General features: G+C 35.6%; 1 protein-coding gene across 1 annotated transcript in view; it reads right to left on the minus strand.

Moving 5' to 3' along the window:
* The window catches only part of LOC149774841 (hemicentin-1-like), a 75,055-nt gene that overhangs the window by 19,676 nt on the left and 37,354 nt on the right, over nt 1-18,025 (minus strand). Inside the window, exon 7 of the mRNA XM_089944657.1 lies at nt 2,379-2,654. Coding sequence (XP_089800783.1) covers nt 2,379-2,654 — 276 coding nt within the window. The remainder of the gene's footprint in view (nt 1-2,378; nt 2,655-18,025) is intronic.

Genomic DNA, 18,025 nt, shown 5'->3' on the forward strand with positions numbered 1-18,025 from the left:
TACATCAGTTGTAGTGTTGTTACTACATCAGGTTTTGGATATCACATTTGGGAATTAACAATGTAGTATTGTTACTACAGTAAAATTCCCTTAGAAAGGACAAGCAAGCAAATCTGTTTTTGTTCTGAGAGGCATTTTGATTATGTCTCTGATTTTAAATGCAAGTAACCAGAAATGGCAAGAAATCTTACATCTACTCAATTACAAATGAAAACAAGATATGATACAACTAAAAAGAAAAGAACTTTTCTACCTGGTGATAAAGTTCTGTTCCTCTTGCATAACTAAATTTTAATGTTCCATTTAATTTATGGGGACTGCTCCGTTGGCCTAGTGGTTAGTGCATCCTCCTTGGAAGTGGGCAGTTGTGGGTTCGATCCCTGGCAGAGTCATATCAGAGATTAAAAAAAATGATACTAACAGCTGCCTCACTAGGCGCTCAGCATTAAGAGGTTAGTGTTAGGACTGGTCGACCTGGTGTCAGGATAATGTGACTTGGTGGGACATCATGCTGCATGTCTGCGGCATGATGCCCCAGTGCTAGACATCACTATAAACTGCCACACTGCAGACATTATAGTCATATGACTGAAAAATTGTTAAAGCTACGTTAATCACACACACACACACAATTTGTGGAGTGAAACTGTTCTGTCCAACTGGGCTATTTTTTTATTCTTTCATGTATAGACAGTTAAACGATCTCTCCCTAATAGAGACTTGGCTTCAGCAGATGTTCAGCAGAAATAAAGGCAATAACCAAGCAAACACTTATCAAGTATTGGCACCAGATGATGTTAATTTCATTTTAGGGAATGGTGAGTTTCTAAAACATGAAGCCATCCAACTTGGCGTGTTGTCCCAAGTAATCTGACCTCAAAGTATTGTTGAATGAATGATACATTCGAACCTGTCTTGAATAACCACCCCTTCTGCCAAAAAATAATGGTCTCTCAAGACAGGTGGTCTCTTATTACAGGTTGTAATACTAAATTGTCAATAAATCTGTGCATTGAGAATAAGGTCTCTCAGGACAGATGGTCTCACATAACATTGGTCTTTCAAGACAGGTTTTACTGTAATGCCTAAAAATGTCAATAATCATGTTAGCTTTATTTCTGAAAATTGGTAAAATAAATTCTTATGAAATTGTTGTTGTTTTTGGGTTTAACACAATTTGTCAGTGCAATGTAGGCTAGATATCGGAGGCCAGTATAACCTGGTAGAGGAAGACCCCACCTCCAAAAAGGCGGTAAGAACCGTTGACCCACAGCTACTGGCAACTTTCTCACATATCCACACTGGTTGAGCATGAGACTCAAACCCATGCAAATGCAGATGAGGTGTGAGTGATCAGTAAAAGTATCGACTTAGTTGTCACTCAGCTTTTTCTAAATGAAAAAATGTACAATAGTAGTAATACAGTTTGGAAGGCATTGCGACTACGTCAATATTATCTCAAATTTTGACTTTTCGTTATATCTATTACCCTCATTAAAACTAACAAATTTTCATAATCAGCTGATAACGATGTTGATAAATCCTCTCTCTCTCTCTCTCTCTCTACGAACCTCTGATGAGTATGCTTACAGGAATCATACACAGTAAACCATTTGATAGTGACCATGTCCACCCTGCAGTGGTCATCTGCAATAACTCCATGAGAAAGCGAAATGTGCAGAGCAACTCTCCATAAGCTGCCAACGGCAACTATGCAATGTCACATGGAGAGATGGAGGAGAGTTTTTTTTCTTAATCCTATCCACTTTCACAACGATGTGTGCAGTTCCAAAAATTTGTGTGATCTGTACTGTAAAATTCTATGTTGATAAGATCATCCATTCAGGAGGAGTAGCAATAAGATTTTCAAGATGAATGCAGTGTCAGCCATATTGGATGTCTGAGTGGCACCAACTAGACATCATAAGAATACTTTTGGTGAAAAACCCATGTCATTATCACTCTCTATTCAACATTATGACTCTCCATTCAGCAGTAACTATTACAAGATTTTCTTGAGAGCTATATTGGACAGCAAATCAGGGTCCTTTTCACCATGGGATGATAATATGTACAGAATTTCATGGGAATCCCCCACATAATTTTGGAGTGGTATTGATAACAAACTTGTACTAATATATCGACATGATGAACAACGAGCAATCGTTTCTGGTCAATGACTATTACAGCTAAATATTGTTGAATCACAAAATAAGATTCATTTACATATTTGCATTGATGACATGACATTTTCTTACCCAAACTGTACACTACATGAAATAACTATTGATTTCTCAAAAAAAGTTTACAGAATTCCTTATGGCGAAGATCAGTACCTAAGAAACTAATAGAAAGAGAAGTGATTATGAAAAACTTACATGTAACATTTATCTGAATACTTCTGAACACTGCATCTCCATTCATGATCTCATTTCTAGCACTACATGTGTATTTTCCAGCATCAAGACATGTAGCTGTTTTCATGTAGTTCAGATTCTGGGCATTTTCCACCTTCCACTTCAGGTCATTCTCTAGGTAAAGAGAGATGACTGAATTTGGGTTGCTGTCCACTTGGCACAGGATTTGTAAGCTGCTATTCTCATTTAGCACATAAATGTTATCTTTGTAAGTGAAACTTGAAATGGAAGCATTGTCTGAAAAGAAGAAGAAATTTAAATCAATGGTTGCTTATAATGAACAAGTAAATAAAACTACTTTATCTAGGATGCTAGTCAGACTAAGAAAAGTTAACTGATAACTTTCACTATGAGAGGGGTAAGAGGGGATGGTCAGATGCTGTTCTAAGGTACTACACTATCAAAACATTGCTTTATCATACTAACTATATCACTGAAAAGAAGCATCACTTCAAAGCCATAAACCAGACATAAGAATGAAAACCTCTTACACACAAAATATGTATCTTTTCTTTCTAGAAATCCAAGAAAATTATTAACAAGAATACTGTAAACAATACATAATGTGTTGCTATGTCTTGTCAATGTGACCTTGTGCCAGATCAGATTTCATAAGGATTCTCTGTCTCATTAAAGGGCTCCGATATGTTAGTATGCTTAATTAATGTTAGTTAATTATACAAGGACTAATTACTCCTTTCAGAACAAACCGCTACCTTAGACTTTTTCATTGCATCTTGCTATCATTATAAAAAAAAGTCCTGCTGAAGGTAGTTGATTTTCTACTGTTATTTATACATGTAGCAGTCACATTTGTAACATTTTGTTTCTGTTTATATAAATGACACTTCTTTGTCTCTTTAAGATGCCCCGTGACAAAAGTCAAGCGAATGGTCAAGCAGAGATGATGTCTGGACCACCAGTACAGAACCTCAGCCCATGATTCCCTGCCAAAAACATGGATTTGGACAGTAGAAAAGAAGCCTCTCTTCTGATAGCAGCTATAGCATGCAGTGCAGTTGGATGTCAAAAGTGCTCCAAAACTGGTCTGCCGTGTACTTACCTTTGCTGTTGCAACTGTCAGAAATTATTTATATAGAAATAATTTTGTTACTGGAAATCATGTTTGGGAGAGTTCTTTATTGTTATCACCATTTACCACATCTTTTTATGGTAATTGCCTCATTAAAATGACATCATCAAATTACTTTCTGAATATTTGACCCTATGTGATGCTTGCGTGAAATGATGCCTTTGTCTGGCATGTCCCAGTTGATTTTAGTAAACCATCATACAAAATATGTTCATTATGACCACTGATGCAGGAGGAATAGAACAGCAGGCAGTTTGAACAGACCAGAATTTCAGACCAAAATAAGGTTTCTTATGGAAGGTAAAAAATATAAGCATCAATAACACTAAAGTAGGGAGAGTAAATAGACTAAATTTATTTCCACGATAAAGCCTTCCTAAATGGGAGAAAAAAACAGAAGCACCACAGAGACCTTTAACTGGGCTATTTTTTGTGCATCAAATATATTTACCAGGGTCGTCATTGTGTGTGTGACCTTACAGACTCAAGGTGTAAAAAGAAAGGTGACAAGCCTCTCAACCAAAATTTTATCGAGCCTTACACGATATTGTGACCAAGGATCATGTAGATTTATCAGGATAAATCTATGAGGAATTGTTTGAGCACATGAGAAGACATTTCTGAATTTAATCATATTCATGTCCCCTGAACACCAAGTATGATGAATGTTTTGCACAGTCACTGTGTACTGACTCCATGACAGATGATCAGAAGATTGCAGTTATCTCTGATCACTTTAGGTATTTGTGTATATCGCTGAGTAACATAAATCACATCTGTGTTTTGTGCCTGCCTTGAGATAATATCAGAGCTGGATTTGATTGTATGTCCATCATCACATCATCATATACTGCGATATTATTGTCACATCCATCAAGATCATCCACTGATGAAGCTTCATCAATATCATTGATAACAAATCAATAATATCATTACTGTCCTCATCCAACAACTTTGCATTTTCATTAAAATCTTTAAGCACGTCATAGCATTGCTGATCATCTACAGATGGTGCCACTAAATATAATTTATCCCATTTGAGCCATCTCATTATCTTGTTAAGCACCAATTGCATCTTACTAGACCCAGATGGACCTATGATAACTGCTCTGATAAAATTTGGTAGTACTTGATGATGCTTGACTGGCTCTTGCTTTCGTGTCATTGATATCTATGTTGTACAAATATAATAAATAATATGAATTTATATTGTGTTCGATACAAAGCCCCCACCCCCACCAGTGGATTAACAACTATAATGACAAGGAACAAATAGTTTGCACTTAAAGGCCAGTGTATAAAATGTGGTACAAATTTATCTCGAACACAACAGGTGGAGATATTGCTACTTCACTGGGAAAATTAGCAGGGGTTCCTTGGGCTAATTATCCTGGTGAAAAGCATCTTCCTGAATATAATTATTTTGGTACTGAAATCCAACACAATGAGCGAAATCGATCAAGGCCTTGAGAGTATCCAATAAATGTGATTGATCTGCAACAATGACATATTGCAAACGTGAAGTTAATACATGTCTTAAAGTCTGTAAAAAAAAAAAAAAACTCTCAAAGAATTGCTTGCTAATTTTTTGGCAAGATCTGCAATGAAAGATAAACTTGTGCTAGGGGCTGGTAATTAGTCGGATGATTATTATAATGGAATATGTTTATTATAGTCAAGAGGATATTGGAGGGGTGGAGAAGCAATTAGTAAACTTGCTGATGCAGCAGGAGTCACATGTTCTGTTGATGCAAATTGGTTAGCAAGACAGGCATAATGGCAAATTTATCTACCACCACCTGCAAATATTCAGTATGTACTCCCATGAGGTTCATCAGGCAGATATTTTGTTTTTACCCCACAGTACTATTTAAGTTGGTAGATGTCAATCATGCACATACAAATGCAAATTGACTGTCACTGATGTTGCAAGCAGATATAAAGAAGCAGAGCCACCATCAACAGAAACAGCAACTGAAGTTGCATCTATGTTTGAATGAATTTAATGAGGACCCAGACCACAAGATGGTCTGTGATGGCCAGTTGCTAAAGGTTGATCCTGGCAAGGAATTTCGTGGTGCAGTAACACTGATGATGAAACAACATAACATCAAAATCAGACGAGGGCACACCACAATTCATCGTGATAGCAATCGTTGAATGATTTAACCAAATACTTGCTGAACGATTGTTTGGATATCAATACGCGCTGGAAATATCACTTAACAAAGTTCAGGCAGACAAGAGATCTCATAAATGGGTTGCAAGACTACCAATCATGATAGCTGCGTTAAATAATGAAATTACTTACGGAATTTCCATGAAACCTGCCAATGCAATCACAAAATCATATACCAATACAACGACATGACTCTTCTTCAAAAGAGCCAGTACTAGCTAATGTGAGTGCCATAATTTTTACTGTGGATTTATGACAATATTAAGTTAATGTAAGTGAAATTTAATGTGCACGTTTTCATTTATTCAAGTGAATTTGGACACCTGTTCAAAACAAAGGAGTTTTGGTTATCCAAGATGGCTACTGAAGTGGATATACTTGAAACTGAACTACATGTACCATACATGAACTTCAGTTGATACCAACTCAAACACATTATACAAGTTTCATTCAAAAGTTTATGGATATGTGCTAGTCATATATAAAGATTTCATATACTTTTGCAATCACTGTTATGAACAAGCTGAAAATATCAGAATCATGGAAACATATTTAAATACCAGCCTTGTAGATTCCTTACTCAGCACACTTAACTCAACCTTTTGTGCATCATTTTCTGGCTTTAGTATGTCTGATATACCTGAAGATGAGAGCCACACAGATAATCCCATGCAGGAAAGTCATGTTCAGAGTGAAAATCTAAACAACAGTGCAGATCAAGATTTGGAGTTATTCAATATGGGTGACATTTATCCAGAATTCCTGAGGGTCAAACATAATAAATACAGTATCACTGTGAATATAGATCCACAAAAGTTTGAGTTTGTAAAACATATTGGATTCAGAACCTTGCATGACAGCATGCAGTTCAAGTGTACAAAATGGTACTATCTACAGAACACAAGAGAAAAACACTGACAGCTACAATTTGTATAAAACAACTTGTGTCTTACATATACAGGGACTGAACAGTTTCACATGGTTAGATCATATTATCTGTAAATGTAGACAGGATGAGAATAACCATGCAAAAGACAGTTATATGCTAACGTCTACACCAGTAACTAATGTAGTACCAAACATGAAACAACAGCTCCTAAAGTCTTTGACCTAAATGACTCAGGCAATCAAATTAACACCCCTCCATAGTGTCAGACAATTACACGCTCCATAAATCATGACCACAGCAGTGATGACTTAAACTGTAATGATTTCTTCATGTGTGTATATCAAAAAACAATTTGGAACTTGGAGGCCCAAATTAAGAATTAAAACTACGGTTACATGATATTAAGTCAGCACAGGGAAGGGTAAATGAGCAAGTAACCTCACGTGAAACAGCAATTCAGACAGACTCCCAAATATCAACAGTAACAGATGCTCAGACACAGACAATCCCAGTGCCAGCCAAAAGAAAATGTAAAATGACCATGCAAATAAAAACTGATACCCAAAGTAATCCTGCATTGCAAACAACAGTACCCCCCTCTCAGTCATGTGTCACACCTGTAACAGCAATAAGTGTACACCCATGGCCCTCAGCTCAGACAAGTATGTTGCCTTCACCAACAACTGCATTTCCCAGTGCTCAGATAAATGTGTAAAAATGTGTCAATTTCAGCACCTCTTCCTCCATGATATGGGTCTGGAATACAATCCAGAGTCCAACACATAACATCACAAGCCAGAAAAGATAGGACTCTAATAATCGGCTCCTCAATATTGAAAAGTATAATACCAAGGAGACTTTTTAAAACAGATGTACAGACTCTAAGAGGAGCAAAATCAACAACATCAAGGACAGAATAATGAACAGTGACCTAACCAAACACAACCAAATTATTATTTTAGTAGGTGGAAATAATGCCAGTGAGGGAAGGTCACTAAATCAAATCAGAACAGGTTTTGAAGTTTACTGTATGCTGCTATGTATTGCAGCCCAAATACATGTAAAAAAATGGTATCAGGACTAACTCCTCATGTGGGCACCAAGGTCAAAGAAATCAATGATCTGATAATTGACCTATGTAAAGACTTCAACCTACAGTACATTCCACAATACAAGTCTTTCTTTCTTCAGAACCAGGATGTAAACCTTAGTCTCTACCACAGAGACAAAATTCATTTAAGCAGAAAAGGAACCTCTCAACCACTGAGAAATATTAACATGTATGCCTCCATTTTTTCTTCATTCTGTACACTCAGTCGCTCTCAAGTGTCATAGATCATCATCCAGTGTCTCACCAATTGCACACTCAAATATACAAATCTAGCCACCCAACTGAAGTTGATGCTACCATCCAAGATGTAGACAGGTGCATTTCTGATGTGAAATCATGGATGAAAACTGCAGATGAATGATGATAAAACTGAGGCCATTCTGATCACAACAAAAAAAACTTTCTCATTCACATCCTTTACCTCAAACAATAAATATCAGCAATGCCAACATTAAATTCTCACAATCAGTATGAAACCAAGGTGTTACTTGAGACAGTACTCTCACACTGCACCAACATGTCACGAACATATGCAAGGCTGCATATCTTGAGCTGAGACGCATCAGCTCAATTTGCAATATCTTTCAGTTGATGCCACTAAAACACTTGTGTGTTCATTAGTACTTTCAAGTCTGGACTATTGTAACTCAATTCTGTTGGGTTCATCTGAATATCTGCTCCAGAAACTTCAAAAAGTTCAAAACACAGCTGCTCGGATCATACCTAGAGTACCACGATCAGAGCACACCTCCCTGCTGCTCTGTACCCAACACTGGCTATCCATTCGATCCAGAATCAAACACAAAATTTGTTCTCTGTGCTACGTTTCACTGTCGGACTCTAGTCCAACATACCTATCCGATCTCACCCATGTGTACATGCCAGCAAGATGCTTAATGCTCCTCTTCTGACAATTGTATACTCATTATTCCCACTATGAAAACAAAGTCATTTGGACAGCGTTCTTTTGCATACCAGGGCCCAGCAAAGTGGAATGAATTGCCCACTGAACTTAGACACAAATACTGTCAGTGATCACATTCAAGAGGGCTCTCAAAACTCACTTATTTTGACTGCAAGAACAAACTTAAAGACCTAATAATGTTTCCTACCTTAAATATTCTCAGCATGTTTTTTAATATTTTCTAATTTAATGGTATTTGTTTTTGTAATCATATCATTATATGTTTTTTATCTTAAACGTGTTGTCTATTGTTGTAAAGAGCTTAGAGCTTCTAAAGATTAGGCGCTATACAAAGTCCTCATTATTATTATCATTATTATTATTATTATTATTATTTCCATGCACTATAATGAAGAGTTCTGTCTCTACTGTGTATAAACTGGGCACATGGCATAGGTATGCCATCATGGCAAACAGATTGAGTGCTTCAGATGCCATAAATATGGACACAAACAAAGACTTTGTCCGTCAGTATATACATATTAGGAAGCTGGCAAAGAGGAGAATGCCCATGCTTCATTTACAACAAATCTAAATATATCTAGTGAGACTCTTCACTCTAACCTTTCAATGGACACTATTGTAGCTGCAAACCTAAATGGATTTTCAAGGTTTGTATGTGACTTTGAAGATGCTAATATATATGAACATTTAAATATTGAAATAGGATGTAAAAATGATAAAAGTAGTATGGAGACTATCTCAGTGAGTACCCCATTGCATGATGACATACATATAATTGATATGAAACTAAATACAAAAGGTTTTAACATAGGTCACTTAAATGTACAAGGTATAGTGGGAAAAATAAACCAGATTAAGTTAATGTTATCTTCCAAGGAAAATAATATATTTTAGGATTCACTGAAACATAATTAATTGCTAACCGCAATGATGATCTATTTCACTGTCAAGTCTACAAGAAACCATTACATAGGGACAGAGGGACAGCGGAGGGGGTCTTGTTGTATACATCAGGGAAGATGTAAATGTAGAAAGGTGACTTGACTTGGAGTCACATGAAATCGAGTATCGGGGTGGAAATTTTTCAAAATAATGCAAAATTATTCCTAGTTGGTTTCATTTATGGGCCACCTTCCTCCAAAGTAATTTGGAATGATAACTTATTGAAACCAATGGAAAATGTAATAGCATAGGAGAAAGAAACATATATATTCAGATATATAAATAAGGACCTTCTCAATACTCAAATAAGGAACAACTGGATGGAATTTATTGAATCATTAGGCCTAGACCAGCTGGTAAATGAGCCTACAACTAGGTAACAGAAAAATCAAGCACTCTTATTTATCACATTTATACCAACCTACCCGACAATGTGGCTTGTGTTAATGTACTGAATGTTGGTCTTAGTGACCACTATCCTACCTTTTGCCAAGAAAGGTTAAACACAAGAAAAATAAGAAAAATACACACAAAACGATCACTTACAGATCGTTCAAAAATTTTAATGAAGAACAATTTATCAATGACCTATAAAAAGTTCCATGGAATATGATCCAACATTTGGATGACATAGATGAAGCCCTGAGGGTGGAAACTGACTTATTAATGGATGTAGTCTCTAAGCATGCACCATTGAAAGTACATTGAGTAAAGAATGAAATCCAACCTAACTGACTTACTATTGAGATCCTAGATACTATGAAAACATGAGACCGATTCAAGGTTATGAGAAACCATGCACAATATAAAGTTTGGAGAAATAAAACAAGTATGAATAAATAGCTAAAATAACTTATTATCAATCATTGCTTGAAAATAAAAAGAGCAACGAAAACTCCATTTGGAAAGTCATGAATGAACTCAGTGGAGGAATGCACAAAGATCAGACAAATAAAATTCACTCACTTCAGGTAAATTACACCATAGTCAATGATGACACTGACATTACAAATGTTTTCAATGATTTTTACACCAACATTACCATAAAGTTAAAAGTACCAGTGATAGAAAACAACTTTAATGAACTGAAAAAGTTTTGCAGCAGCAAAATCTCTAAGGAGGTATTTTTCTCTATCCCACCAGTATCAGAAAACTTTGTTAAAAAATGTCTCAGTGAACTTGATACCAAGAAAGCTACAGGACTGGTCCACGACTCATTAAATCTTCTGCCTCTGCTATTGTAGATAGCATAACATTCATAATTAATTCAAGTATTGGAACCAATCTGTCTACAAAATATGGAAAACTGCAAAAGTAACTCCTATTCACAAATCTGGTTCTAAGGATGATGCTGATAACTACAGCCTAATCTCAATACTACCAAACTTGTCAAAATTAATTGAAAAACATGTCCATGACTCATTCATGTCATATTTAACCAAACACTTGCTGTTACACCCTAATCAATCAGGCTTTAGACAGAACCATTCCTGTGAGACTGCCTTGATCTCCCTAACTGATAAATGGCTTCAAGCACTTGACCAAGGTAGAATAATAGGAACTGTATTTGTAGATATCAGGAAAGTTTTTGACATCGTGGATCATGTGATGAAAGAACAATTAGATGGTTTACTTACTTCTTACTTAAGTGAGAGAACACAACATGTTTACATAAATAATACTCTGTCTGAACCTGGAACAATTAGATATGAGTACCACAAGGCTCAATTCTAGGTCCATTACTACTTATTTTATTTATTAATGACCTACCACTTTTACTAAGAGACTCAATATCGTCTACAGATCTCTATGCAGATGACATAACATTATCAGACATCCAAAACACAAAGCATGAACTCGAAATTTCTTTACAGAATGCCCTAAACAAACTGGAAAACTGGTGCATGTGCAATGGCATGGTGGTAAATACTGGTAAAACTAAAATGTTACTTATCTCAACATGGCAAAGAAGGATAAATCTTGATAGTGATGAACTATGTCTGTCATGGAAGGATACAAATCTGCAAATAGTCTATTATGATAGGCTACTTGGTGTTCTGGTAGATAATAACCTATCATGGACTGAACATATCAAACATATCAGTAAAAAAGTCAATTCAAGTTTATGTCTTCTCAGTAGGATAAGACATTTTCTCCCTGAACGGCACAGAAGACTCTTTTATAAGAGTTATATACAACCCTATTTAGACTACTGTAATACAGTATGGGGTAATTCAAATGATAAAAACATAGAAAAGTTGGCATATCTTCAGAAAAGAGCATTTGGGCTAATATCAATCCAGAAAGAAAGCAAGGAAAGTTTAGCTGATAGGTTAAAAATATTACCTATTAAAGACCGAATCTGTTTGAGAAAAGCCAAATTAATGTACAGGATATCCCATAAAAGTGCTCCTGAATATCACTTGCGATCCATGTTTACCAAACAGTATACAATTCCCAAACCAAATAAGGAGTTATTTAAACAGTTTCCAATACTCTGGAACTCTGCTCTTGAATAGTATTCCAGTTGAGATTAGAAATGCCCACTCTATTTCCTTCTTCCAAACCAAATATATCCAGTGGCTTCAGAGATGCAGCTAAAAAAATAAATACATTCCTTTGTATGAGGGCCTCAAGGTAGATTAGTTCTTAGCTAATTGTGTTACCCTCTTTAAATAAGGTCATTATTCTTATTATTATAACTTGAAGGAGGTAAATAAAAGAGCGACTGACTATGTCTGGAGTGTAACCACACATACAATTTCCTGCGTGGTATGATCCATGGGTAGACCTGCAATTTACAGACTAGATTCAACTGCTCCTCAATGTGAACAACTACAAGTAATCCCTGAAGATGCACAATTACCACTGCATTCACTTTTGTGAAAGCAGGACACCAGCACCATGACGTGGGTTACATTCAAAACAGTTCAGCATCATATTTTCGCTTGTGTGACCAAGATTATTAATTCTATCCACAGTAAACTGTCTTGCATTATTACTGGAATACATGTACTGCCAAAACATTACTGTGTTACAGCAAGCACAGTGACTATTCTGCTGTTGTTTGAGTGTCATGATAAATTCAGAGTTGCACTTATTTTTTTATCATATTGTTGATAACTAGCAAATTCTTTTCTTACTACATTATCACCATTGCTGGTAGTTTGATTATTATTTACTGTGAAGTCTATGATAACCCTCCGCAGCTGAAATATTTTTCTGACTTGAGACACTGCCAGACAAACAAACTTTAACAATTTAATACAATCAAAAGCATTCCAAATATTTGTACCAAAAATAGTTAATCCTTGTAAAGAAATAATTGTTATAGCATATCCTTGCATCCAAGGAGATTTATCCATCATTACTGCTCTATCAACAGCACTCACAGGAACTACAACAATGTCATTTAGTACAGGATTTTGTTTACCACTGTAGAATTTCAACATCGATATTTTGCCATCATGTATCTGCTGGGCAATAACACAATGGTACAGGTAGATCTGAACAATTTTCTTTATGCAACATAAATAATTGTTGTTGAAGTGTATCACGAACTATATTTCTATTTGAAACTATCAAAACATCTGGTCTCGACATATTCCAAAAATCATTCATAGGATTTATTGATTTACTTCAATCTTTATTTCACACTGAATTTTGTTTAGTTGCAGTCTGATTAATTGTTTTAAACTCTCTTAATTCTGGATGAAGCGCTTGGTAATCATTAGTTATTTCCTCATAATAATCTATAAACGTTTTTAGCCATTAATGCGGGGATGATCCATCAAAAGTGGCGGTTGACCATGATCTCCACACATAATAACAGCAGTATTCCAAGACAATAACCAATCAAGAAACATTTTTTAACACATCTAGCGATACAGTGCATATTTCATCCAAAACAATGATCTTGGGAATGTATTTTTAACCCATTTGTTCAGGAGTCCATACATCTCTGTCCATCTAAAGAAACTGTGATAATTTTGAGATTTAACTCTACGTTCGATCATTTCTCTGGTGAGCCTTTGAGTTGGAGTTAATACAACCATATACAAATTCCATGAACAACTGTTCAGGAGTAATTAAATTGCCCACTTGTTTTACCAGAACTACCACACCCATTAAGATAAACAGTTTTATGTCTAGCTATGGGACCATATACCAATGGTGCTGATGACAATGCTGACATTTGATTACTTTTGTGGTATATATCCTTAGAGTCGACGTTGGCTGATTCAGAATAACTAAGTATCTTTTATCGATTTATTCCCAATTTGCACCATGATGCATTGGTACCAATCTTTAACAAATCCACATATTTTTATTTAAATAAAATGAGTCTGTGGCAACTCTGAGTTATCAGAAAATATGTTTATCATCGATAATAAATTGACAGAAACATATGTTAACATCAAAGATCTTAAATGAGTAAACTGTGGTGAGTCACCATCATTGTATATGACAACTGTACCTAATTTAGTTCTGTCTGGCAAGTTAGCATTATTACGACTTATAAATGTGCCATTCTCTGTTGTATCAATAATTATAAAATCGTCGATGATTAATCTTGTGCAATGTTGTTTATGATCACATGAACCACCCTGAGTAAATTTTCCAATTATTTTTCTGGTGATATCCTCTGCAAGTTTATTTTCATATACAATTTCATCAGGATTAAGCTCAAATATTTAGTCGATAACAGATCTCTCAGCGACTGGCAGCCAAACTTATTTCCATGGACGATGCAATATTACTGCTTCATATACCACCAAAGACACTAAAACTCCTGCATCAGCAATATATACATTGTAACAGCAATGTTAGAGCCCATATTTAAAAAAATGATGACTAAACTAAACATAATCAATCAGATGGAGATTCTCTGTACACTCAAATGATTCTATACAGCAAAATCTGTTATGAGAGACCGCCCCTTCTGCCAAACAAAAGCGGTCTCTCAAGACAGGTGGTCTCTTATAAGAGGTGTGTGAAAATGGACTGCTTTTCAGGGTCAATAGTTAGCATTGTTGAAAAATAAATAATACCCATACTCACTGTACATGTATCATATCCTTTATTCATAAATCTTGTTAAATATTGCATGCGTTCCTCTCAAACTATCTTTATATAATAAAGATATACATCTATCAAACAACGAGAATACAATTAATATTTCAACATCACATTAATATGTACAAAAATGAACAGTTAGATATGGTGTACATGTACATATCTTATTATATACACTTATTCACTTGTTTTTTAAGAAATCCATTATACGTCTTTGTTGACATGTTTTACTCAGCTGTTTGGTCTGAACATGTATCTCCATTTCTGAGCAAAGAAGCAAAATTTTGGGAAATCCATGTTTTAAAGCATATTCTTTAATCTCTTTTAAATGTTCTATGACTGTAGAATGTGAAATAACCTGAGGCAGAATTTCACCAACAGATGACTCATTGTCACTATCACTGTCTGCAGCTGGAGAAGTACCAGATTTACCACTCTGAAGAATATCCTTCTCCCAGTCTGGCCCTGAAAATACATTAGAAGTTTCTAGACTGTGATCCATTTGGCATATTCTTCCAATGCCATGCCATTAAGAAGAGGTTTTATTGATGGATGCATATCTTGTTCACTCTCTTCGCTCTCTGGCATTATGGCTTCAACACTTACAGAAAAGCCACACTTGGCAAAACACCTTTCAATGGTGTATGAAGACAGAGCATCCCACACAGACTTGATCCATAAAATGGCATCTAGAACAGTGACAGTCTTAGATATTTCAGTTGCTGTAGAGCACTCGACCATTTTAGAAAGAATGTGTCGTAGCAGTTTCTTCCAATAATGAATTTTTACAGTCTGACTTATCCCTGCAACACAAGGCTGTAGTTTAGATGTTGTATTTGGGGGCAGAAAGACCAGTTTCTTTCAATGACATTAATCCTTTCTTCCAGTGTTAAATTTTTTTTCTGTTTTTCACCGGAGGTTCTGCCATTGTTATTAGTGTTGACGTTATAATGACTATCAGTTTTGATCAGGTTTTGGGGAAATGTGGAATAAATATATATTAGGTACCAATGAATGAAACCAAAAGACATAATTACATAATTAACTCATCAAGAAACAATACATTTATTCTGAGACGAAGTTTAAATCAACAGCATTATAGCTCAATAAACAAAGGTTGTGACCATCTGCACCCAGGTAAACAGATGGTGGCTTGGTGAAACACTAACAAAAGAAATAAAAAATAATTTTAAAAAAATCCAGAAATGATTCTCACTTACTAGTATTAAAGACAATGAGCTCATTCACCCTCCAGGCATTTTGGATTAACTGGAAAGACAAACGATGTACTCAAACCTACACTAACACCATTTCAAACGATCTCTCACTGTGACATATGGACTACCGGCGTTTTGTGAGTTTTCATAAAGATAAAGAAAAAATACAAACCTCTAAATTGACTATGTATATCTATTATTACTTTCTTTGATGTTACTCTTACTGGCTATTCACATGACTTCAGCACTACAATGGCGGTTAGTGACGTACTTTAGTCTGGTTTACTGCAGTTTACAAATGACACCGTACGCTGGAGTTGTAAATTTAAAAAAAATGGTACTGTAGCAAGACAAATTCTTTTTAAATACTTTATTAGAGCAATCTGTACTATTTATGCAGTCTTTGTTACAAAGGATTAAATGATGGTTAGAGGTGTTTATCTCGATATATGGTTGTTCAACTATAGTGTTATTTAATGTGCACTTTGTTTGCATACTACATTTATCCCGAGCTCTACTGTTTACAAAGGATTAAGTTAAGGTTGTTCAAAGCAGTGTCAAAATGCACATTGTGCCAAGAAATCATGGTCGCTGGTCGCATTCAGAAGGTGGTCATTCATAACAGATCGATTTTATAGTAAAATCAATCCGTGCATTACGATTGTGGTTGGAAATGACAGGTGGTCGCTCATAGCAGAGGTCGCTCATGACAGGTTTTACTGTACATGCAAATCCAGTTAAATCAAAATCTGGGAAATGTCCATTTATCGGAATTCAGGTCATCTTGTGTGTTGGATGTCCAGATCGCTTAAAATATTAAGAGCTTTCTCCCATTCCAAGAAAACTTCCAGGATAGCATGCAACCATATCAACGGAGATGACATCATTATAATCATATTTAGTATTCCACAATCTGCCGTCTCCTTATTCCACACAACTTTGTTGGACATCGACAAGAAATACCGGTTTTGTTGACAATCATGAATTTTTCTCCTCAGCAAAGTGAGCAGCAACTTACAGAACAGTAAAACAATTACTGAGTAATTGTTCAACATCATCGTCATATTTAAACGCAAGATTTTTCATATCTGAGTGGAGGGACTTGGACCGATAAATATCTCCATTAGGTTGTACAAGCTGATCATAATTTTCACATTGGGAACTTTGAAACAACCAAATTGATACAGTGTCACTCTTACTAACTTTTATTATAAAATCAAAAATATTACCGTTAAAAAATTTAACATATCTGTCTCATGGAAATATTGTTACATCATGTGCCGATTCATCTTTGAGGACTGGCATATCCATGTAGAACGTATGATCAAACGTATGATCAAATACATGCCTAAACATTTTATTATTGTTATCGCCTAACACGAGGACCACTTCCTACTATTAGACTAGCGGTTATATATTTTCTTTTTGTGATAGGGATACACCAGCTAACTCTGCTAGTTTTTGATTTGCAGTTTGAATTATTATTTTACTAATATTTACAGGCATAACTTTGGTGCTGGGCAATTTTACTGGCTGCAGTTTTCATCGTATTAACTGTGATAGTCTATCATTGATTGCCAAGAACGCTTTACTAGCAACATCACCAACAGCACCAATACCTTTATCATGAACAACGTCAATAGCTTTCATTCCCAGTTGCTTTGTAACAGGAATTGCTTTTGGGGATATCCATCTGAATAGACCCTGAACAAAATCACCAAGCCCATCCCTGAAGATTGCTTTATAAGTAGCTAATCGCGAATTTATCACCCTGACAATTACAGGTCCATGTTGAGCATTACGTATGATCATCTTATTTTAGTCATTGTATCTAATTGCATACCCTCAATCCCTGTGGTAATCATCAACAATTTAATCAATGAGAGACCGATAAACATTAATTTCCATGATACGGCCTGTTAATAATCTCTGACAAATAGCAGCTGCTTCATTGCTTATTTCTGGGGAATTATTACCAGCTTGTCTTCTTCCAATCAGAATTGCTAGTTGTTCAACATTGGAGAGAACATTATTAGGACAAAATTTATCAGGTAACGGAAGGGTTTTTACACTGCCTGCCACTGTGGCAAGACCTTTTCCAGATTTTTTGCTTGGTTGTTGTAATGCTAGCTGTGGTTGTTGTAATTGTCTAATATAGTTATTTATTCCATTA

Source organism: Sinohyriopsis cumingii, unplaced genomic scaffold (genome assembly GCF_028554795.1).
Source record: "Sinohyriopsis cumingii isolate HCF-2022 unplaced genomic scaffold, ASM2855479v2 utg000127l, whole genome shotgun sequence".
Taxonomy (NCBI): domain Eukaryota; kingdom Metazoa; phylum Mollusca; class Bivalvia; order Unionida; family Unionidae; genus Sinohyriopsis; species Sinohyriopsis cumingii.